Source organism: Halyomorpha halys, unplaced genomic scaffold, assembly GCF_000696795.3.
Source record: "Halyomorpha halys isolate HHAL.00 unplaced genomic scaffold, Hhal_1.1 Scaffold1359.1, whole genome shotgun sequence".
NCBI classification, from domain to species: Eukaryota; Metazoa; Arthropoda; class Insecta; order Hemiptera; family Pentatomidae; genus Halyomorpha; species Halyomorpha halys.
Window position 1 is genome coordinate 414,769 of NW_027106761.1, and position 25,812 is coordinate 440,580.

General features: G+C 28.9%; 1 protein-coding gene across 7 annotated transcripts in view; it reads right to left on the reverse strand.

Moving 5' to 3' along the window:
- Positions 1-417: 417 nt before the first annotated feature.
- The window catches only part of LOC106689430 (proton-coupled zinc antiporter SLC30A2), a 126,789-nt gene continuing 101,394 nt past the window's right edge, over positions 418-25,812 (reverse strand). For 3 of the 7 annotated variants that reach the window (XM_067045078.1, XM_014434384.3, XM_014434381.2), the window contains exons 2-10: positions 21,575-21,729; positions 14,916-15,044; positions 12,205-12,399; positions 11,184-11,289; positions 10,714-10,903; positions 10,414-10,519; positions 8,734-8,868; positions 7,113-7,243; positions 418-541 (exon numbers count right to left, since the gene is read on the reverse strand). In XM_067045078.1, the coding sequence (XP_066901179.1) occupies positions 431-541; positions 7,113-7,243; positions 8,734-8,868; positions 10,414-10,519; positions 10,714-10,903; positions 11,184-11,289; positions 12,205-12,399; positions 14,916-14,991 (1,050 nt within the window). In that variant the 5' untranslated portion in view covers positions 14,992-15,044; positions 21,575-21,729 and the 3' untranslated portion in view covers positions 418-430. Of the gene's footprint in view, positions 542-4,419; positions 6,433-7,112; positions 7,244-8,733; positions 8,869-10,413; positions 10,520-10,713; positions 10,904-11,183; positions 11,290-12,204; positions 12,400-14,915; positions 15,045-21,574; positions 21,730-25,430; positions 25,592-25,812 lie in introns of those variants that run through there. The other 4 variants (XM_067045077.1, XM_067045076.1, XM_014434385.2 and 1 more) reach the window with 3 other exon arrangements.

Below are 25,812 nucleotides of genomic sequence, written 5' to 3' on the forward strand. Positions count from 1 at the left end.
AGTGTAATATAGTATTAATATCATAGTTATATACTCGTATTTACATAACTGAAGGGCTTGGGGGCAAGAATATGATGAATCACATGATGCAAATTTTTTGATAGGTAGCTACAGAAAATTATAATATTCTTATTTAACATTTTATATAGTTTATATTCTAAAATATTATAGGTAATATTTTTACAATAAAGGCATAGAGAGAGAGAAACAAAGAAGTATTTTGCACGAAATTCTGGTTGCCTTCAAAATTTTGGCTTGTTACATTCTTGTTCCAAGTCATTCAATTATAATAGGTATAGAATGAAGTACATATAAGCAGTATAGGACTCCAATGGGAGTCTTAGCTGAAAAAAAAAATGAAGTAAATATGAGTTAAAACAATTGTAAGAGTAACCTATATAATTTGATATCATTTACATCTCATTGTCCATCATACATCCTCGGAATCAGGTTCATGTAGGAGGTCAGGCTTTATAATGGAGGGCCCAGGCACTGGGTCTTTACTAGTATGTCCCCCATCTATTTGTAACACTGTAGAATCCTGCAAGAGATGGAGATTAATTGTCATGTATTTTAAAAACAATATTGATTACTGTGTGACAATTCTTCACAAAAACATGAAATGGGTGTGTTCTATTTTAGCAATGTCCTAGTGATATTTAAACCCAATAAGCTAGGAAATACTCTACATTTTTCACAACAAAATGAGAAAATTTTATTAGAGTGATTATTTCTCCGTTTGACATAAATTCGAGCATTAAATTAATTACAAATTTGAGAATGTCATTGATTTAAAAAATAATCTTAAGAGTGAAAATAAATTTTTCTTCTATGATTCATAAAAGTAATTGGGAAACAGAAACAACTTAGTATTAAATATCTTACATCATTAGTGGATTCGATATCAGTTTATTCATATATGAGATTAACAAAAAGTCATTAAATATTTTTACCTAGAGGAAGTGAAGACTAAAAGTTCATGTTATTTCGTTCTATTGATATAAAAAAAAAGGCCAGAGGTGACAAACGCAGTTCAGAACATGATGAGAAAGGGATGGAATCAGTTTCTAAACAGGCTGGGTTTAAAATATCTGGTGTGTCCACTAATATGGCTTTTCTCACTTATCAGAGGCCAAAGTCCAACAGAAAAATACTGTCTGATATTGGACGTATCAATTTGTGGGATTTTAGTATTTAAGTTAAGCTCTGTAGACAGTTTGATTGCATCACACTACACCTGGAATGTTCCGGGACACTTCGGGTCATACAAAAAACTAACCCTGAATAAAAAAGTCTATACGCTGTATCTTTTCTAATACTGATCCAATTTCAATGAATTTCTTTGGTTTTGTAGAGAATTTAATTACCTTCAAGTGATTAAATATAAGATGTATACTTATAAGAATATATATAATTATATGAAGGAGATGATCAAACATTTATATTTATAGTATGTAATTATACATGAGATATATACTTTTTCAGTTTGGCACAAATAAAATTACTATTTTTTCTCTCAGGGTTTTACAGTATCGAAAGTTAAAGGGAATTAAGGAGAAGATGTTATATAAATTTCATCACAAATATTAGAAAAATTTCAAGGTCTAATGAAAAACAGGTTTTTGGGGCTATTGCACAAATGGAGCCCATCCTATACCACATGTGTTGGGTTTTATAAAGCATGAAAAGTAATATATTTGATATAAATTTTTCCATCCTGCTGTTCTCTGTGAATGATGATTTCAATACCATTTTTGGGGAATGAAGTCCTGCACAGAAGAAGAAAGAAAATTATATTGATATTTTTTAATATATTGCCTCAGAGTAAATAAAAAATATTTAAGAATGACATGAATCACATAAACTTCGACAAATTTATTTATTTATTCTTTGCATAATGGTGCTGGAAGAACCTGGGCCTCTTCTCCTTCCAGTGCCTCCTATCTAGGTAAGCATCAGCCATCTTCTAATTCTCATTTTCTTCAAGATTTCCTTCACCTCAAGCTTGGTCTTCCTTTTCCATATCTTCCATCAGGTTGGTATTTGAGCAGGCCTTTAGGGATTGATTACATATGCATACGTGCTATATGAAACAACCATCTGAATAGTGTCTCGCTTACAACTAAGACCAAATCCAGTTTCTCGTACATCAAGTGCAACTGATCAATTAGGACAGTCTCTCCATTGATCATATTCACACTGGTCCATAGATCCCACTCAAAATCAGTCTCTCGCAGCCAGCAACATTCTTTCTAATATCTTAGATATCAGCCATTTCTCAAACAAACAGAACTAAAAAAATCATTAAATAACAGTTTTCACTCATTTCTGAGATATTATGAATATGCAGATTTTTTGTGAGTTCTATCACAATTTCTTTCACTGGACTTTAAAATGACATGAATATGGAGCCGCTATTCACTAACCATAAATCACTACAAGAATTATATTTTTTGAATATCACTAAAATGAATCGGGAAATAAAAATGGAGTATTTTTTTTAAGTTGGGGATAAGAAATTTGTAGAGGAAAAATTAATTATTCACTATTAACTTTGTATTTGGCTCAAAGAATGATGAGCTGACTGAAAAATATAGACAGGTATACATCACAGAATAGCTGTTGTACCTGTTTTAATTTACGTGAGACAAGTAAATACAATGAATTTGAGTGATCCTCATACAACAGGAAATTTTCATTGCAGTTCAACATAAATAAAATGATTTCCAAGGATTTAACATAAATGCTCCCTATACATTCATGCTGGTTATAAGATGGCCTTAGGAAACATTTCTTTATGATAGACATGATGAATTAATTATATTTTATATAACTGTTATACTTTCCATGGGGACTATGATCCTAATTGCCTTGAACGTTCCAGAGCAACATTTTTACACTAAAAAAAAAAAGAATTGTGGACAACTAAGAACTTGAAATAATTTTAATTTTATTTTACTGTTGTGGTTGTCTATGGTCTTAATTACACAGTAGATTTTGCTTTGTATTAGTCATGAGCCAACTTATGAAGATTAAGATTTTTATGATGAAAATAAGGATTAACAAATTGTCCATTTATTTTACTTTAGACCACCCTTGAATTGATAGGGGTGATATAACGTTAGGGAGCTTAAAGGGGAAGATTTACAGGTGGAGATTATTATTGCTATTAACCTTTCCGGACTCATTATTATTATTATTACAATTATTAATTTGAGAATGAAAGTAATTGAACATTTGATTCATCAGTATTAGTATTAGAATAGAAATATTAGCTCAGTACACAATTGTGCATTACCTTTGAGGTACTAAAGACAAAACTGGTGAGGGAAATGGACTCTAGGTCTTCATTGAGAATGATTTCCCTCAGCTAGTCAATGAACAAAATTACCCCTATTCCAGAGTTTGGGTACAGATGGAATATTTTACTGGGCACAGTCCATTTCAATCGTGGGAAAAGAGGATGGCCACCAGGCAGAGGAGGTGCAGAAGAAGAGAGCCAAGCAGGAAAAGAAAAGTGAAGCATTTATAAGAAAATTTTAAATGGTTTCATAGCAGTTCAATACATAGATAATTGAGTAACATCAGAAGCACCTGTATTACTAAAAAACTTAGGAAAGCCATGAATACATAAATAAAAATTGAACATTTTGAGTAAAATTCATTAGTAAATAAATGAGAAAATTAAAATGGTCATTTTAAAATTATTATAAGTACGAGAATAGTCTTGGACTGCTGATGAACTTTCATAGGAGGCAGACACATATCACAATAAAAATTTTGTTTCTGGTCACTGCGACAGACATCCAATCAGGAATGAGCACATGATTGTGACCACTTGACTCTACAATAATGTTGCAACCATGGTCCAATGGAGTTCTTGAGTGTGTTTATTTATTTATTTTATCTTTTCCTATAACTAAACCAAATTGACACTTTAAAATCTACGTATTCTTACATTAAAATAATAATAATTTAAATACATTTAAGAAATGGACAAATTTGTCTTGGGATTTCCGTGACAAATATCAGAGTAATGAGCATTGGGAACTGAAACAATCAAAGTAATGTAAACCAGAAATTTATGATATTAATATATATTTTTTTACCATAACTTTTACAAATAACACAAAAAAGATGTTGCACCTTTTCAAAACTTTTGATATTTGCCCCGGGACTATAATCACAAATTTTACAGAAGGCCAAGAGGCTCCCAGGTCCGTCAGCGATCAAATTAATATAAACTGTAAATTAGGAATTCATGATGTTAATATATATTTTTTACCTTACTTTATCTAAATAATATAAAAAACAATTCAAAATTTTCACTCTGTGGTCCACTGAATATGTAAACAGCACATCATAAGGCAAATATTTCTTAATATAGGGAAGGAAGGAAGGAAATAAAGAATCATCGCATAAATTTACAAAATGTATTTACTTAAATAGTTGGTATATATAAATATAGTTTGAACTTCAACAAATTATTTGCTGGATAGCATCTTAAAATCTTAAACCAAAAACAGGAGGTGAAAAGAAAAATAACTTAATAATGCTAATGGAAAAAAAACATCTAACATCTTTCGCAAAACTACTAACAGGCGGGCTTCAGCTAAACAGGTTATATGACTAGATTAATCCTTGTTTGTATATTTTTCTAAAAGGTATTATGTTGGTAGCCTTTTTCTGCCATATACCTACATCCATAATTAAAAGTCAAGCCGAAACTCGAAAAGTTACAGTAAAATGTAAAAGCATTGAGATCTTAATAATTTATGAAATGAATAACTGAAATTTTTCTTTCTGCATTAATTTATTAACTTTTCTGACCATCACTATTTTTTTAAAGGTTGAAATGCTGTAAAGACATATTTTATTCATTTGGTAAAGTGTTACTCCACATGGAGTAAAATATTAGAATTATATTATATTTTAACTTTAATTTTTTTTTTAAAGTTTCGTATACCAGAGATCATCAAGATTTTTTTTTAATGGATAAAATAATTGGCATAATCATATTAGTTTTTCTTTAATATTTGTAATATCAAATATTTTTTACGAGGTGGATACATAAATTTTAAGACCTCAATGTTAACAATACACAATAGAAATACTTTAATGATTAACATAAAGATAATGAAAACATTCATATAAACTTTGGTTGATACAAAATTATGAGGTTAAATGAACTGAGGGATGATACAACTTTGATTTCATCTTCAGTCTTAGGCATGAGTATATAAAAGTTCATAAATGACTCAAACATAAAATTTGAGTGAAAAGAAAAATAGAACATCACAATTGGTTATAATGACCCTGTATATGAAAAGAAAGAAGTGTATAGCATTTAGAAATATCTCAATTATGAGAAATGCTAAGTACAATCAAATATATCTTAACAAATATATCAAACAAAAAAAAAGACACTTAAAAGAATTAATAATGGTATAAGTGTTTCTCCATGAGTTTTATATAATCTAAAAAACATTTCATTCAACATAAAAAAAAAACATTTAATCATTTATAAAATGGACTATTAAAAATTATAATGGGAAATAATTTTTTTAAATATATTTACAATTCTAAAGGATAACATAACTAATCTATTCTTCTGATCAGAGTAAAATATGATTTAAAGACGCAATCAAATCATGAAATTTTATTTTTAAAAGTTTTGAAATTCAGGGCATTTACATCATTTGCCCAAAACAATCAAGATTTTTATTTTCCTTAATAAAACAGAATAATACAACATAATTAAAGATGCATTGGTTTTTGTTTATATTTTATCAGATTGGCTAATATCGAACCTGCATATCAACTCATCTTAACTACCGATAGTGATCAGAATACGGTATGAGAGCCAAAAGTAGTGGCTTCCCTTTCTATAAACTGTAAAAAGACTCAGATCAACCATTAGACTCAACATCTGAAATACCGATCAAATATGTCAATAGGACATTGAACATACAACTTAATTAATAAAAAAAAGAAAACAAGCCTGTTCGAATTCAAATTATTATTAACAACAAATGTTTTCTATTAATGTTATAAGTACATCTCTAATTTTCTTCATATGACCTGTTGTTGATTGTAAGAGGTGGCATCAAAATTAATTATTAGCATCTTCTTTAACAGAAAACAATAATAATTTATTTCCCTCTAAATATATTATATATTTCATTTAATTAGTAAGGCTGTCAAGAATAGTTTTTCTCAGATAAATGACAATTAAGATATTTAGTTAAATAATATTTAATTGCCAACAAAACAAAAGATTACAAACAATAAAAAAAAAAAACTTCAGGTGCTGTGTTATTAAAAATATTATAAATCAAAATAATTAACAAAATGTAATAACTGTAACGGTTCTTTCATCGGCTCAGTAGTGAATGTTTTGAATATATTTTATTTTCTTTGGTTTTATATTTCCTGTAAATTACAATAATTCCAATATTAACAATAAAAATAACTTTTAAAAATATAATAATATTATTATCTAAGCTATTCTGATTTTTTTACAAGATAGGTGGACTAATATTTTTTTTTGTAAATACTGTTTTGTTTTTTAAATTATAAATGAATTGCTTTGGTGATAAAAAAGATTTATGTTACAGTTAAAACTCAGAGCATTAGTACATTCAAATAACAAATAAACCATTCAGTCTCAAGTAATCTAACCCAACGGTGACTCCAGTTTACAATTCAAAAATATACAAAAGGTATTGCACTCATTACATTATCTGGATAAATATCATTTACAAAAATATACATTTCATCTATAAGCTTTCTTGAAAATCAGGTATCAAAGGTAACTAATTGACTATACACAATAAATTTGGGCCAGCTGAGATGCTCTTTCAGACAATTAGTTTTGATATAAAATGTGATTCCTTATTTTTTCTTTAATTTTGAAACAAAATTTAACAATAAGAGCAAAGGCCACAGCAGAAAAACATATTTACAGCAGTTATATACAAATTAGTGATTGATTTTATCCTTCCCATATAAATATATTATATGAGTATTATATCCTTCCTCTTTGAGAGGATATAATGAGAAACAATTTTATTAAGAATATCTTAGAGACGAGACTGAGGTTACTTTGGCACCTGACACTGTGTGCAATTCTGCATCTTGGGCTGGTAATACTCAATCTGGAGGGTCATCTCGAAGAAATTGTACTTCTCATGGATTTTACGAGTTGCTGTTGTTAATATTTCATTTGGATTTGCCTTTTCCTCTGAAAAAATAATTACGATAAACATATATTGCATGAAAAGTTTGTATTCTATTCACAAAAAAAAACAACTAATATTGGGTCATTAAAGATATCGGTCATCCTACTCAGGAGCATAAGTCAAATTGATGACTCTTGAGTTGAGTTTGGCACAGATTAACAATAATTATTAGCCTTTCTCTGTCCTAAGCATTCCTAACATTCTATAAACAGTCTCATAAAAAAACCTCCATAGTTGTTCATATAAAAAGGGACTCAATGGAATTTTTAATCTAGTTAGATAATACGTCCTACACACTGCCACTTTATTTTTTTAACTACAACTAACATATCTATGACTGAAGCCTTCTCTTGAAACACTTGGTTCTTATTTAGACACTTATCAAACTACTTTCACCCCAAAATAAATAAGGATTTCTGGATTGTTTGTAGCTAATTTATAGAAATAAGCATTAGTCTTACCTCTGAGAAAATATCAGAAAACTAACAAGTGGTAGATTTTCTCTTGGTTAATGTTTAATTTCAAAGTTTGAAGTCAAATATAATTATTGGAAACAATTTTTTTTATATGTATAAAACTGGTTTCATACAGAAGTATATATGCATCTGCTTTATTGAATATTTATTTTACTTTGTTTCATTAAAAAAAACAGGAGATTTATTGCAACAAACAATATCTGCCTAAACATGATTAGATTTGATCACAATAAACATAATAATGAACCATATTTTTATGATTGCAAACTCCCGGATACAAAATAAACAAGAGGTCTCCACTGGCTAGTTACAGCTGCAAAGTCAACAAACTACAGGTAGTGAGTCTACTTGATCCATGTCCGATTCTCAACCATAAGAGCATAATCTCAGTAATTGTGTTTTTGCTTAGTAACAAGACTCCTAAGCTATTAGTCCTACAGCAAAATTTAAAAAACCATTGGAAATTTCATTAAACTTGCTTTTAACTAATTTTTAATATGGTTACAACGATCAACATTTTAAAAAATCTAGTAAAGCTAAATTTTGAAAAAATTAAATTTCTGTTTTACAGAAATAAATTTTCTAGCCTGAACTTTGCAAATTGCATTAAAACTTCTCCTTTTAAAAAGGTTTCCAACAGTATATTTTCTTTCACGATTATCTTTCAATTTGCAATATAATATACAATAAAATGTAAAAAAAGTGGATAAAGATAGGAAGAGGAGCATGTGCTGTGATGAAAAACAGGAACTATCTACAATTAAAGCACAGTTTTGTGAATTTAATTGCGATTACTTTACGCATCATCTAAATAAAGTAAGAAAACAGAAATGGACACCAGATATATATTAATATTAACAGAGTAGGATGAAGAAAATTTTCCAGAGCAATTATGTAACAATCCATTATAATCTATAATTTACTATAAGAAACAATATAATATAAAATGCAAGCTACAATGAGCCCTGTGATGTGAGCATGATGGTATAACATACAAATGATAAAATAATAATTACCAATAGCAACGTGCGCTGCCAGAGCAGTCTTTCCAAGGCTCAGAGCCCAGATTCTCAGATTATGAACAGCTACAACTCCATCGATTGAAAGGAAAGTTTCCAAAACATCATTGAAATCAACATCCCTTGGCATTCCTAGAATAGAATAAGAATAAGAATATAGTCAATCCCATTTTTAATAATTAAATTACTGCAATACTTAAAATGCGTCAATTTGTAATTAACTATCAAGTCTAATACAAAAATTATTTGCATATTCTTGCTAAACTTGAACTGCATTTTATTATTTTTTAATTTTTTTTTTTATTTTAGCTTTGTAAAAAATTTAATTGTTATTAAAATGACCATTTGGAATATTGCAGAATATGAACAGTAAATTGAAAACTAATAAAAAATTTACGTGTTTCTAAAGGAAACCTTCAAAAATACATTAAAAACAAACTCAGATATCAACTTTATCTTACTATAAATATTTGTATTTTAGTGTTTCTCTAGGAGAAAATAATGAATATCAACTTTGTTTCTGCCAATAAAACAAAAGATAACAATACAGGGCTTAGTGAAAGTAATTAGGCAGACTTGGCTTTTCCCAATTCGAACTCCTGTCTCTATTTTTTTCTATTATTGCTAACAATGAAAATTGGTTATTCATTTCAAATAAGCGAAATTAGGTACTTTAGAGGAAGTTTTTTTTTTTTAATTCATCATTTAAGACCTGCTACCCTATTTCAATGAGGATAATATCAATCTGGTACTAAAGATGCTTAATTGTATATTGATTTACCAAGTATAATCATAATTATTAGAGCTGTTTTTGAGAAAATCTTAAAAAAGTGTATAATTCATTCTCTAAAGAGGTACTTCTGCTTGGTCTATTTTAACAAAAAAGTAGTAACAACCCAGGCATACACATGCCTTAAATATGTAATGTCAGTGGCATAGAACTTTTCTATTTTTTAGCTAGGCTGTTCACATACAGACCATTTTGTGACACTTGGTTATTTGGACTCAGCAGACCTCAAAATGTGTATTTCTTTTAAAAACCCGAATTTGAAATTTTGCATGACCTCAATACTTCCACTTAATATATATTTCATATATCAATAAGTAAAAATAACAAGGCTGACTTATATTTTTTTTATGGTCGTTAATACATAATTTGTCAAAAAATATATACTGTTTAAGTAAGAGCTAAGTAAAGTTTTATTTTCTTCATAACTTTTTTGCATGCACTTTCTCAGGGATTTATTTTATGTAGGAAAAATTAAATAGCTTCAAGGAAATTAGGTAAGCTACATCAAAATTGTGAGAGCAGTTTTGGCTCAATTTTTTTGTTTAGTGATACATGAGTGCTCAATAAGGTATACAGGCATCAAGAGCCAGAATCGTACAAATGAAAAAATGAAGCAATAGAATTGGTGCACCGATTGTTGAGATAATATTTAACTTATTTTCTTTCAAGACTTAGGAGTAGTAGATCACAACCAGATATTTTTTTTCCGTTTTCATTTTTGGACTTAACGTATCTAGAAACTTAAACATAAATTCTTAGGTACTGTACATCAATTTTTTTTTTTTTCTTGGACGATTACAATAATTCATTATTAAAAACAATAAACCAAAACATTATTAAAAAAAATAAAACAATGCAAAAACACATATTTAATAATTTATTCTCACCTTCCATTAATACCAAGAGAGTATCCTTTAGTATGGAGTATGTAGTGAATAAAACAAGGACGGAGAACAGAAATGTACAAATGGGATCAACAAGCTTCCAATCCTCCTAAAAAAATATATAAACAAAATAAATTACTATAATATGGATATAAAATACATTAGTGATTAATTAGCATCAGTACTCAAAAATTAATTAAAAAATATAACAATAAAATAATTGATTAAAATTTCATCCCACATTGGGAAGTTACCTATAGTTACAAGAATCATTAAATATATACAAAGATGTTTTTTGCTTACCCTGAAATATATGATCAAAGCAGCGATGAACACTCCTATACTCTGAATAAAGTCACCTAACACATGGATGAACGCAGCACTGACATTGATGTTTTTCGCAGCAGCGGCAGGAGCAACCACTCTCTCAGTATCAGCTGATGGCTGACCATGAGAATGAGAATGTGAGTGTTGATGAAGTGTCATCCCCATACTGAAGAACAGGATAAAATAATTTGATAAGAGAGAATTCAAATAATTACAAAAGCAAAGTGGAACAACATCAAATTCAAAACTGCCTAAACAATGCAAACTTTGAGTATTGGCTTGGTAGTGCCAAATCTAAAGAGAGGTTTCACTGTTCATATAGAACAAACCAACTAAAACTATTATAAAATTGATATTAGGACTAAGAAATGAAGAATGATAAATTATTAATTTTAAAATCATTAAGAATGAGTAGGTGTAAAAATCAATGCTTATTTGTTACTCACATTATATTTACAATTACTCCAACACCAGACGATATTAACATCACAGTGGGTTCAATCTCAAAGTCGTTGTTCACTACCCTCATCGCAGCCATGTATACCAGAATACCTAAATTTTAAAGTGAAAATAAAAAATTAATTTTAAACAACAAAATAATCATGAAAATATATTCAAGGTTAATAAAAACATCAGTAACATCTTATAAAGTAATAAAATATTTTTTATACAGTCATTTACTCCCTTTCATCTTTCAAATAATTTACTAGTTCTTTTTAAGGTTTTCTCTTTAGCTAATTTGACAATAACTTGGCCTGTCGACTTTTTGCTGTTTATGATTATATCAACTGCTTTGTTAGCCAATACTTTCATGTTTGTATTTTTCCCTAAGTGCATTTTTCTGTGCCACCATGTAGGTTCTTTGAGTATAGTTCTGAATTTTTGCTTCTTGTACTTTTGCAATAATTACAATAGCTACCTTAAATTTCCTCCAAATTCGGCTAATTTACCAAGCACAGAAGAGGTTATACTCTATATCAAACTTCTTTTGAGTTTGTTTGGTTGCACTTTCATATCCTCTGCTCTTTGCTAGTTGAACTCTTCTATGATAATCCTGTCGTATGTCAAATTCTTGAATCAAACACTGGTAGGCAGTGATCACTCACAATCATATATAAATAAACTTTATTTATACCCATGACTTATATGGAAAATTACCTATAAATAATATGAGATGCTGAAAATCAGATTGGAGCAACCCACTGAAAATTGATTTTGAGAAAAAAATCATTTAGGTAAAATCCATTGAAAACTACAAATTAAAAATTTGACCCAGCTACAACAAGTTCTTTCTTTAGCTAGTACCATAAAATTTTTTTAATTCAAACATTTGTTCAAAAGCCTTTGACTTTTGAAAAAAAAAAAAGTCAATACTCCAAAGCTTGTGAGTATTCTTCAATTGTTTTATGTGATAGTAGCTTTGATATTCTAAATTTTTCAATGGAAACTATATATAAATTAGCTCACCTGTAACCAGCCAGATTGTTAACACTGAAGTCAAAGCACCGATAACTTCGGCACGGTGCCAGCCAAACGGCATAGTACGTGTGGGTTTCCTTTGGCCAACCCATATGGCGAACAAGGATATCATAAAAGCAGCAAAATCAGTTAGTAGATGAGCAGCGTCTGTTGCTATAGCCAAACTGCCTGATAGAAGACCACCTAAAGGAAATTGATAGAAACAACTATTAGGTTCAGTTATATATTTATAAGTGATTGTATAAGTATTATTGAATGAATATTACTATAAGAGAATTTGAAAACATTAGATACAAACATAAATAGTAAATATTAGTTTGTAACATAAATTAAAGTAGTGCCACATTTGTACTTTGATTCATACAATATAAGGTTAAACTCTGCCTGTATTAATATTATAAATTAAACAATAAAGTTGACTTTTGGAGGATTTGGTGGTTTTAAATTTAATTTTACACAAGTTAGGTTTTTAATGCACGATTTTGGGATTTTTACTGCACGAAAAACCAGCCTCAACTTATCAGTATCTTACTAGAAGCAGGTAGTCAAAATTTTACACTGAAGTGAATACATAATAATCTGATAAATAATTATAAACATATGTCTTTTGCAAGTAGCTTTCTCTAGATTATTTAATAAAGTGCACCTCTCCACCAGGTTGGAATACTAAGCAGATTCCTAGTCTTCTTTCAAACCATTTTGAGAGACTTTGTTATTTATTTATTCAGCCTTAGCCTACCCTGTACAGCAATGCAGGCATGCAACTGCAGTTTGATTAACAAAAAGCAACAAATAGAATTTTGAATACAGTTGGTTATTTTTTACAGTTGTTTCAACAATTTGTTGTTATCCTCTTGTTATCACTCTTCTGTTCCTCTTCTCCCTGGTGGTCTTCCAAGAGCCGATCCTCTTCACCCTAGGTTGAAGTGGGCTAGACCCACTGAACAAAATATTTGTTTCTTTTCACATTTCAGGTATTCTGATTTTCAGAGACCACCTGAAGTTCTCTGTGAAATAATTCTCTGTGAGAACAGAGTCCAATTTCCCTCAACAGTTTAGCCCTTTGTGCCTCAAAAGACACTCAAGCAACAATTATGTGCTCAGCAGCTTCTGACATGCCACCAGAGGGGATAAGAAATTGACATCCATCACTTGGTGATGAAGCTTCGCTTGAAAGCCCACATATCCCATCAGGAATTGGGAGATCCAGGAGCTGGGAGGACCCACTTTACTTCAATCCATGACCAGATCGTGAAAAGTACTTTTTAAAGGTAGATCCATTTGGGGTCATTACCCACCGCTGTTTCCACCCTTCCATCGTGTCTTCCTGCACAATAGTTCCCGTTTTCTGAAGTCCACCCCAACTCGTGCCAGGATACTTTCTGGCAGACCTCCTGAGCCTTCTTTCTTGTATGTATTTTTCAACATGTATTCTCGCAGGAGGTCGAGAGGAACCACTTCTGCAAAGACCAGACACACTGCGGTTAGCTCTAGTGACTTCCAGCAGAGACCTCTACTGAATCATCACTGACTTGCTTTAGTGCAGGCCTGTAAGGTTCTGACTCCAGACAGGGGACACATATCTCAGAACACCAACAACAACCCCCCTGAGCATGGTCATAGAAGCTGGATATCTGAGGCCCCACATTGCTTCCCCCAAATGTCTGAGGCCGTTCAAGGCTAGTGTCACCTAATTTTCAATATAGTCCAAGTGAGGAGTCACATTAAATCCTTTACCAAATCTAAGTAGGTGACAACCCCATTTGGATGTCTACTTCTATCTTCAAAAATTAAATTTATAGGGTAAGCTCTATCCATTTTCACTTTTAGCAAATATCCTGAGTTTTTGCAGCACCCATGCTTTTTCTCTTTACACCATGGCATTATCAGGTTGGGAAACTGTTCCTCCGTGCTTTAAGCCAGCTCTACTGCTACATCTAAATCATCTACTTACGCAATGGCAGGGAACCACTCCTTCTGCAACACCTCTAGTAACTTGTCAAAGACCAACTTCTATAGAGCAAGACCAAAAACTGATCCTTGTGAGCACCCCCTCTCTATAGAAGTTTCAATGAAAAATGAAGTACCTCTAACCTTGATCCGCCTATCTTCAAGGTAACTTTTTTACTAGAGCATACAAGTTGCTCAGTGTTTCAAACCTGCTGGAGTACACTAGGCCACCAGATGCTGTCAGATCGGTATCACTTCTCTCTTCCTTCAGCATTTGAACAAACTCTTAGTATAGGTTCTGTGGTTCCCTCTTGCCTTTCATGGATCTGAATTGCCGTGGGTGACTTGCACTAGCAAGAACTGGTGCTAGACTATTTATCATTTTGAGTGACTTAATTATTTGTAATTTAATATTGGGACCTCAAAAAGTGCATTTCTGTCAAAAATTCAAAATTTTTTGGTAAGATAACAATACTTTTCCTCACTATATATTCCATATAAAGGTAAGTGAAAGTAAAAATATAGTGTTAGTAAAAGCATTGTTAGTACAAAGTCATCAAACCTAAGATGCGTAGTTTGATGTCAGTTTTTTTTTAGTGATTAGTTCTTTTGATAAATATCAGATGTACTTGTGTACATACTCTTATGCATGAAATAGAGATGAATCATTCAAATAAACTGCAGGTAACAACTAGTATAAAATAAATAATTATTGTAATAATTTCTTTAAATTATAAAGTTATAATTACCAGCTATTTCAGCTATCATGAAAATCAGACAAAGAACAGAAGCGAGAATAAGCTTTCTCCTGGCTTTCTTGTCCATGTCGCTGAAGTCCCTTTCCCTGTGACAGTGCTGATCTGTCTGCCGTGGTTTTACTGAAATAAAAATAATAAAATTTATAAACTAAGTATTTATTATTATATAGTGAATAATACAAATTGATTTTAAAGAAATCAAGATAAGTACCTATAAAATTTGTAGTAAATAATCATAAAACATTATTGTGAACCATAATGACTAGGATAATAGAGTTTATACAAAAGAAAAAAGACCATTCCTTAAATTAAAAAAATAGGAGACTATAGCATGGTTGTTATATACAACTAGAAAACTTCAAAAGGAACATAGAATCAATTCATGATGTTTTTTTCATCATTTTGTTTTTTCAATATAAACAGAAAAAAAGAAGAGCAAAAATTGGTTTCCGACTTGTAAGGGCTCAAGTGTTAAAAAAACTTAGGAGCGATATGTATTCACTTATATGGCAGACCAATATTCATACAATTCTGCCAGTATCAAATAATGTACGTTAATCGATAGAAAAACAAAGGTGTTAATTTGACGTACACTATTTTAGTGTAAGATATAAAGGTGAAATTATTGAAAGTGATTGTAGAATAATTTTCGTGAACTGTAAAAAGGTGCTTCGCAGACCTCTAAATAATATAAGAAGCTAAGAAACTTTTGAAGAGTCTAATGAATAATGAAATAAAAAACAACAGAGAACGACAAAAAACTTGTAAATAAAATTATAAACTGAAAATTACATGATTATATTAATTTTAAACAAGAGAAAAGAAAACAGTTTCAAATGTAAACAAACAAAGATTTTACATATCTTATAAGCTCATGATTTCATAACTTATTTCTTATTTAATCTAAAAATGCTAAATTCAATCATACTTATTGGGAACTTCAGATCATACCTGTCCCACTATTGTTCAACCATAGAGCATGCATAATATACAACACTGAACCGAATAACATTTCATCAGGGTTTAATAACAGGGGAACCATGGTACTTCTGTTTCACAATTAGTGGTCATGCGCGTTGGTCACCCAATCCTATGCTTTAGAGAAATAAACAATTCTTTTTTTTCCCATTAGATAAAATGGCCCAACAGTTTTCAGTAACAGTATTATTATGTTATCAATAATGATCAGATCCATAGAAAAAAAAAATACATTTATAAATTGACTAACAATAGCTCTTCTTCATAAGAAATATATAACCAGAGAACAAAGGAACAAGAAACAGAACCTCACTAAAACAACATATATTACTTTACAAAAGCAATAATAAAAAAATGTATGAAATGTTTATACAATTTTACAAAGGATTGAATTTCTTAACTAAATAAATCCATTCATGATAAACAATAAAATGTGAATAAAGCAGAACTGACACAACGTATAATTTGGTCCCATATTCAATGAACAAAAAATAATAGTGTTATGCCCAATTTCTCCGTATTGGGAGCTTACAAGAGAAATTCCTTGGATAAGACACAAATAGTTACCGTTATTTTCTCAAAAAATTAAAAAATAAATGTCAAATATTCGTTACCTTAACATTAACGAAGGAGACTTCAGATAGTAAAATACTGTTTCTTTTTCCGGAAAAAAAAAAAAAAAAAAAATACTTTTTCCATCTCAATACAGATTTATAATTTACAAAAGCACCAAGATACACGAGGCAAATAAGAGAGGAATTAATGAGACTTAAAATTTCAGATACAGACTGTCTAGATAGATCTACGTATAGGAAAACAGAAAAATCTCACCAATATTGGAAGAGGAAAAAAAAGAGGTACGAAGTGGTCTGAAGAAAGAAAATCAAGACTTCCAAAGAAGCCTAACCATTGATATTGATGAGGTCCTTAGTGACAGATACGTGATAAAAAAAAAAAAGCACCAAGACATGCATATATAATAATCAGTTTTAAATTGTAGAAAAGCTTTAAACATAATGTTCAGATAACAGGTATTATTCTGATAAATTACTGATTCTTAAATTAAAACTTTTGAGATTTTATGAATTAAAACTATAAAATTTTATAAATTAATAATTAATATATGAATTATTTATTTAGAAACTTCTGAAACTGAAACAGATTCATTTAATTTGATTATAAACCAGAGATATATTACTTGAATTACAAATCATCAATTACCATGAAACCTCAAAATTTATTTAAAGGCACACAAGTCACTATTTACTTCATAACAAATAACTTTGCAATAACCTGAATAATTCATCCTTGAGTCCTCCCAGTAGCAAAGATCTTATAAGAATCATCATAAAGATGGCTTACATGTTCACATGATAGGTAACTTGAAAATCCCACTGACTAAATAGATAATGATATCTAGAGTAACTGTATAAGATTGTAGCACAGTTAAGGCAGGAAGTTTGAATTAGTACAACTAAAGTCAAATTAGTCTCTTGTTGGTGGTTCATTTCAATGCTGGTTATAAATGGACAGTTGTTCCAACGAACATAACTAGTTGCTTGATGCATCATACAAACCAATACGTAATATTAGTTCAAAATATTGTATCAATGAATTCCAAAGCTATCATACCATGTAATCAGATGGTAATAATTAAACCAATATTTAACAGGGTCCTATTCTATTTCTATCTACTTTCTCGATAAGATTATTATTATACAGTATTGTGCTTACAAAAATCAAGTTATTAGAAAAAAAAATTACTGGCAATGAAGATATTGAATTAATAAACATAATTGGATTTGTATACAAATCACTTCTTTCTTTTAATTCTTGACCAAATAATAACTATAGCTTAGCTAAAATGGTGGGCTTATTGAGCAAAAATCTCACATTTCTAATTTATAAATACTTAAACATTTTAAAGACTAAATGAATGATGTAATTAGATATAGGGAATGAAAAGCACTCTTCCTTATATAAATTTAATAATTTAATTAAATTAAATCTAATAGCAACATTTTGGGACTATCACTCCATCATCAGGTATCTGATTAAATATATATTTCAATATCACATTTTATGTTCTCCTTATCAGTCTTAAATATTAACAATAAACATATTGCTGTCAATTATATAAAATATTAATAATTAAAAATTCCAACATAATTATAAATTAGGAAATCTAAACTTTAATATACCTTCTTGAACCAGGTTTTCGAAAAGATGGTTCAAGAAGGTATATTAGACTTTAGATCTCCTTATTTAAAATTATGTTGGAATTTTTAATTAATAATATTTTATATAATTGACAGCAATATGTTTATTGTTAATATTTAAGACTGATAAGGAGAACATAAAATGTGATATTGAAATATATATTTAATCAGATACCTGATGATGGAGTGATAGTCCCAAAATGTTGGTATTAGATTTAATTAAATTAAATAAAAAAATTTAAATAATGAAGAGTGATTTTCATTCATTACATCTATGAAACTCATCCAGAAGTCGATATAACTTTAAAAGAATGATTAAAAAAATAAAATATTAAAAATAATTTCATTTAATATTATTCTCATTTTTTTTTTTTTTTATTTTAAATCTGATTCTCCTCAAAAACCAATTCAATCCTTAAAAATACATTTTTATTTAAATTAATAAATTTCAATGAATTTTCTTTTGCAAAAATGCCTGATGTTTTATTTTTCAACTTAAAAAATTGCATTCGGTTTTCTCCATCCAAATATTTTTTAAACACAGACTTCCCCATTGATTAATGGAAATCACTAGAAAAATTATTGAATGAAATAGTATTAGTAACATTAAATGATTTGAATGTATAAATTTTAACTAATCAGAAGATAAGATAGAATTCAGAAATTTATTTAAAAAAAAAAAAAATATTTTGTTTCTTTATAATACATGTATTATTGATTTTTTTTTAAATTGAAAGTTTATGGTTAACCGTATGTGTAGAAGCAATGATGCTGATGCTTAGTTATTATTTTAAAAACATACTTAATTGTTACTGCTAAGAAAGCCATTTAATAACAAAACAGACTAAATAATAAGCAAGTATAGTGATGCATGATAATTTAGTTTAAAATAACGGTATATTCAGTTGTTTAAATTTCTCAATGTTACAATTTAGTTCTGTAATGTTGTGTATGTATGCTGTGTTATGTGGGAACCCGATGTATTTGGGCAGCATGAATGAATAAAGCATTTCTTTCTCTCCTCTATTATGTAAATGGGCTAAATATTCCCAAAATACTCTTTTAATACAAAAATTAAAAAAAAAAAAATTGTTCGGATTTAATAGTCTGGTGGTAGACCAGGGTAATTTTTATATTAAATAATGAACCAATAACCATTATTTATTATTTTTTAAATGTAAACAGTAGAATAAACTGGAATTTCTGAATAAAAAAGAACCAGGTTGACTGAATTTTCATTATACAATGAAAGGTGTCCTGGAAGTAGAGGATTTTAAAAAGTAATTTAATACTGAAATGGTTCTATGATTAATCTTCAAATGATTTATTAAAACTGAACTAATTTCATAACTTAATTCTTACTTTAATTAATGATAGTTAAATATAATCGCTCTATTTTTATAATATTTATATAAAGATTATGCATATACAACCATTTTCAATCAGATATTGTTTTTTATCATCAATTACAACCAGCAACATCAAAATAAATAAAAGTATATGTTGATATATCAACCAACAAGTCCATTTTATCGACAATATGAAATTCAAAAACTAATTTAGGAGAAATAAAAGTGCCAATGAAACTAGCTAAACATAACTTCCCTATCTGTAATACATTGAGTTAGCAGTTAGATTTCCATTAATATTTCCGTTAACTGCAAACATTTATATCTTGTTGCTACTACTGTTACATAGATATGTATTACATTACTTTAATTTTTGGCAATAGATAATATAGAGCTAGATAAAACATTACATTTGTTTCTTTAATTTATGGTAACTATCGTATTTGAGCTAATTTCAACTATACAGTCTAAACAACACATTTATGACAGTTTTCATTGTATATTATTTTGTGTCAAATGAATTTAAAGTTAGTTTTTTAGGTGTAATCAATAATAGAACTAGATGCATATAAAATAAATAAAAGGTTTAGCAAAACTGGTTATTTGATATTAATAACCCAAACAGCCTCAATGTTTTGAGTCAAACCTTATGACTTTTACTAATCGGATTAGTAATGATTATCCTTTTATTGGTTAATTCATTATGAACTCTGACCACTTTATGAGCATATTTGATAAGTCACAATGTTATAACCTTAAATATATTTACTGAGTGCTGTTCACCCAAAGCTGCATTGTTTAGCCGTCTTTATTCTATGGTTTATTCATCCTCCTTCGATCCTAATAATGTACACAAAACTGTATTTTAAAAAAAACCATTGGGAATACGACAAGATACAGATATTCTTTAAATATAAATAATATTGGAAAGTTCTGTAAAGAAAGAGCCAGTTTGTTATAATACCGATTGAATTCTGGCCTGTAATGTTTGATTTTCATTTTGGAGTGAATCCAATCCACCCTGAAGGATAACCAGCCTTTTTGGCACAAGTGGTGGAGCGATAAACCCATTAAATAACAACGAATCAAAACAAGCTTCATTGCTTTCTCAACAAGCACTTGATTTCCCTTTAAAAAGTCTGAAGTTCAACAGTAAATAAATTCCAAGAAGTACTTGTAGACTTGATTAGTCGAAAATAAACAAAAATATTTTTGATGCCTTTTCCCAAATGGAAACAAAAGCATTTTGATACTTGGAGCTTTTGAGAAGAAATCGTAAAATTAATAAGTCAAACCATATATTCTGCATGTTACCCTGTACTTTTACTGGAACAACAATTAAGCATTCAGTTATCTAGTTTAGTTGTATTCGGTAATAGAGATCGTAACGTTCCAGTATAGAACCACTGATAAACGATTCTTTAGTTCAGTGCTATTTTTCTATGCTATATTAATGTTTTGTACTGAAAAATATTAATTTTTTTTTTTAATTTGTCATATTTTTCAATAATACAATCAAGGTGATGACAATGATCAGAGGTGAGTAAAATGCTAATAAATAAAACTCAGAATATTGTATATAATTCACTTTGTATTTTAATTCAGATTGGTCATTACCAAAGCCTCCCTCTGAAAAAAAAAAAAAAGAAGAAAAGAGGATGCAGCACATCAAGACAAAATGGTACTGAATATGGGGCACCATGTTATCTGTTAACTGTGTCAGGGTGGTTCGAATCCCATCATCACCAACCCTTTTAAAAATGACTGTCAACTACTAAAGAGAATCACGATATTGAAATGTTTCTTCTTTGTAAATGATTCAATATTTAATTGTCATCTATGAACAAGACAACTACCAATGCTGATTACAGAAAATAGATAAAAGGATGTAATTTAGTTGATATTAATGATATAGTAACTTAACTTAAATGTATTAAAAGAGGTGGAGATGACTTAAAACTGCTTAAAAGTAACAATTCATCACATAGTTATGAATAAACTTATTTGAATCTAACAAATATTAGTCAGAAGGGTTATATCACCAGATGACTTTTTTTTTAACGGTGTTTCAAATTTAAACATAAATGTCAGGCGATAAGCATACCTTCGATGGAGAAAGAGCTGCCGGAACCGTTGATGAGAGTCGCACAGCAACCACTAGGCTTCCCGTGTACACAATAAATCACCCTCTTGCCACTGCCATCATCAGTGTTCTTCTGCTCCGGCACCGAGCCATAGCGCTGCCCTGAACCAGACAGGCTAGGCAACACAAATAAAGTCATCAGTATATAGTCAGCGAAACAAATGAAACCCCAATCCACTTAATATAAGGTTAGTCAAAATATTTTTACAAAACCAATGGATTAATAAGATAATTGGTTGAAATTATTTTCAAAGCAAAAGAATAATAAAGGGCGAGTCTCAAACAATGGACAATTTCTAAGTCCCACTTGAATCAAATGGTATTTAAGAGTCACAATGCATTCATGTTGCTTATAATATGATTTCTACGATCTTAGGAAACATTTCTTTTTGATAGACATGATGAATTAATTATATTGCAATGTTTTTTATTGTTCAAATTGGCATGAGCACTTCATTTCTTAATCCCAGAGCAACATTTTTATATTCAAATGTATCTTAACTGTAATTTTATATATCTCTTGGGGAAAAGGTTTTTACTACTGTATTGAGGTTTGGATTAAAAGCTTATAAAAATTACTTAAAATTATTTTTTATCAAGTTAGAACGGGGGATGTAGGATATTTCAAAATATGTTCCAGAATCTAAATTTTAAAAAAAATCGAGATAAAAAAACAACATAATATAGATAAATATTAACGATTTTTGGGACTCAAAAATGTTTGGCAGCTCAGAAGTTCTGAATATGATGTTGTTCAACACTTCTACTTTAATTTGTTTCAAACAAGTCGTTCAAAAGGGGAAAAAAAGTTAGTATGTTTTGAACTAACAGTGTTGTAGTTTGATATTTTGAATGTCCATCTATTCAATAAAAAATGGTTTAAATTTTAGTATGATTAATTATCATTATTCTTTTATAATGAAATCTAAAATAAAAAATTGGACAGTAATTCAATGTCAAATGATCTTAATTTTATTTTATCATTGTCATAGTAGTTTATAGTTTCATTATCATGGTTTATTTTTGGCCTACAAAATGGGTGTAAAAATTTCAAATAACAATTATATCAATAAATTATGCTTGATAATAGTCTTAGCTAATAGCTAACCTAAGAAGATTCAGAACTTTTTATTTTAGAAATGTTTTTTGTTCAAAATTGGGACCTGAAAATTGCCCGTTATTTGAGAATTACCCCAAAGCCACCTTACTCTAAATCTAAATAAAATAAGATGCGGACACTAATACATCATATATATCTGCCTTCTTAGCTGTTATTGAATTAATAAAAACCTTTGCAATATAGTAATTATTAGGGGTGATTAATGACAGATATCCCTAATTCCTAGCCTTATGGTCTACTTGGATTACAATATGGTCAACATTCTGCTTCAACTGTCTGATTTATCACCTGACTAATGTCAGATACCCATTCCTATAGGATTGGGTAGCCCTAGAAAAACTAAGTGTACCACGTTTGGTACCAAGTCAGGTGTCCGAACTGAGTTCGTTCAGCTTAGGAAGCCAGTGCAATATTAACAACTTGTTCTCAAAATTTATTGAAAGTACATTTAAAATGGAATGATTCGATAAAGAAAAAAATTACCCAAATATAGTATAAAAATAACAATTTAGGATTTCCCATGAAGAAGAATTAATCAAATTCCTTCAATTAATCAGTCAAATTCCTTTTAGTAATATTAATAAACAAGTATAATAATTATACTTCCTTATTTACTTTATTTGGATCAATTAATTTTTTAGAACAATTTTAAAATTTAATTTAACAAATTATCAAAGATATTATTTTTATAAATTGGATATTATTTTTATCTAATTATTTCTATTTGGGTACATAATTTTGTTTTCTCCACAGGACTGTTTATCACAACATAACCATAAAACAATTTTATCAACTGCACTAGATTACTGGTTTGAGTATATCTGGTTGCTTAAATTTTTCAGGAGATAGGATTCAAATCTCAACCTAGATCAGGTATAAAAAAATAAATTTCCAAGAAATTAGCACCCAGTGAGAAAAACAACATTCTTGTAAAGAATACTCTTAACAATAAAAATATTCAACATTTCAAAATCTTAAACCGGTCTCATCGGAAATTAAAGCTATCAGATTTTTTTCTCAAAACCAGCAATAAAATAAATTTATATTCACAACATAAACAAATTATAAGCTGTAGTTAACATAAGTTAGAGAAAGCGAAAAGAAAAACATTTTCGCATGGAAGACAAATGCATATACCTTATATTAATAACATTAAATTATATTATATGTGCTGATATAACTTAGGAATAAATATTATAAGCTATATAATGCTATCTAAAAACCCAAAACTATAATATTTATTATGCTAAAGAGTATGTTATAGGGAAAAAAACATGACATCTAACTTCACAAATTTAAGAATAATATTAAAATAAAAATTTTATACTATTCTTTCAACCAAAAATAAATTAAATACTTTATTTAAGCTCAATCATGTACAGTTGAACCAAACATTGTAAATCTCTATAAATTATTTTTTTTGTCCAGAAACAATGATTTTCAATTTTGTATTTTTTCATAAACAATGAATTACCAATTTTTTTTCGGAAACAATGAATTTCCCATTTTTTTTTTTTCATACGATGACTAAAAAACTACAACAATAAAAATTAAATCTGTACTGCTATGACCTATGAAGGGATAGAGGAGCAGTACTTTGTAATAAAGTACTGTTACTAGATTAATGGTTGCAAGGAGGTGATTTGGTCAGAATCACGTTCGACCACCAGGTTTTTACCTAATTAAGGGAGGTTTTTATCTAAATAAGGAGAGCAGATTAATTTAAAAAATTGAAATTAGAGGAAATAATTAATGATGAAGAGGTGATGGCACCGAAATGTTGTAATGGATAAATTAAAATAAAGAAAGTTATTATGTAAGAGTTATTCACTTCAACTCAGTATATACTACTTATTTATTAATTTTATTTATAAACATATTTATTATTTAGGGATAGTTTGATATTGTAAGTAATAAATCAATAATTTTAACAATTTAAAAAAATTAATTGCACAAACATCGTTAAATGGTTTTATGATTCTTTGGCTTTAAATATTCCTTCAAATTTAACTATAGTCCTTATTATTATTTACTAAATATAAATGCATATTAATAATGAATTTATTTTTTTGAATATAAATAATTTTTCAAAGAATCTTAAACTTCAACAAATAGAAGTTCAACTGAAAATATATTATTTATTCTTAATTAATTATATTCTGTCTACTTAATTATTATCCTTTACGCTTAATTATTAATCTTTATACTAAGATAATATTCTTTGTATGTTATTAACCCGAATAATAAAAATTTAACAATAGAATTTCATGTCATTCCTATTAATTTTAATTTCTATCTCAAAGTTAACAATGTGCAGGATTCTTAGATGCTATATTGTGTAATAGCTGCACTTTACATAATTTATTTAGGTTGTGTTAGCAACTACGCATTGGATCCCCCATTAAAATTTTATGATACTTTATGATATATTATTAGTTTAACATTTTAAAAAAATCTGTTTATGTAAAAAAAGTTAATTGATAATATTATAAGATACACACAAATTACAGAATGACAAGTACAAAGTTTCATATTATTAGAAAAAACTTCAAAATATTATTACACAGATAATACTACATGAGATCGGATAAAATATCAGTTGAAATTTGATAAAATGATGAACAATTTTATTGTTTTAATTTAAAAGCACATTAAATATAATTTCACGGTCACTTCTACTTAATTCATGGTACTTACAATAACAGAGAAGCTTTTTCCTCTGCCATGACCGTTGCTTAGCTCTAACAATAAAGAAATATCCGTATCAAGAAACTGTATTAAACCAAGAAAACTGAGGGATTAACAAGGTGTGTGTGGAAGAGGAGACAATGTCTCTTATCTCTTCCAAATTGAAGGTTGATAAAATAGTGTCCATTGAATAATATCAGTTTTGTTTGTTTTCATAAAATCACTCGAACAGATAAAAGCTATTCAAACGACTTATGTACACATAATGGAAACATGACTCGATCAATTAAAATATAGACACTAATTATTTTTTCAATTAATTCAAATCAAAGAGGAAAGAACATTAGGGCTCCCAACAATGTTTTTTTTTCTTTTTAAATTCTTCAACAAC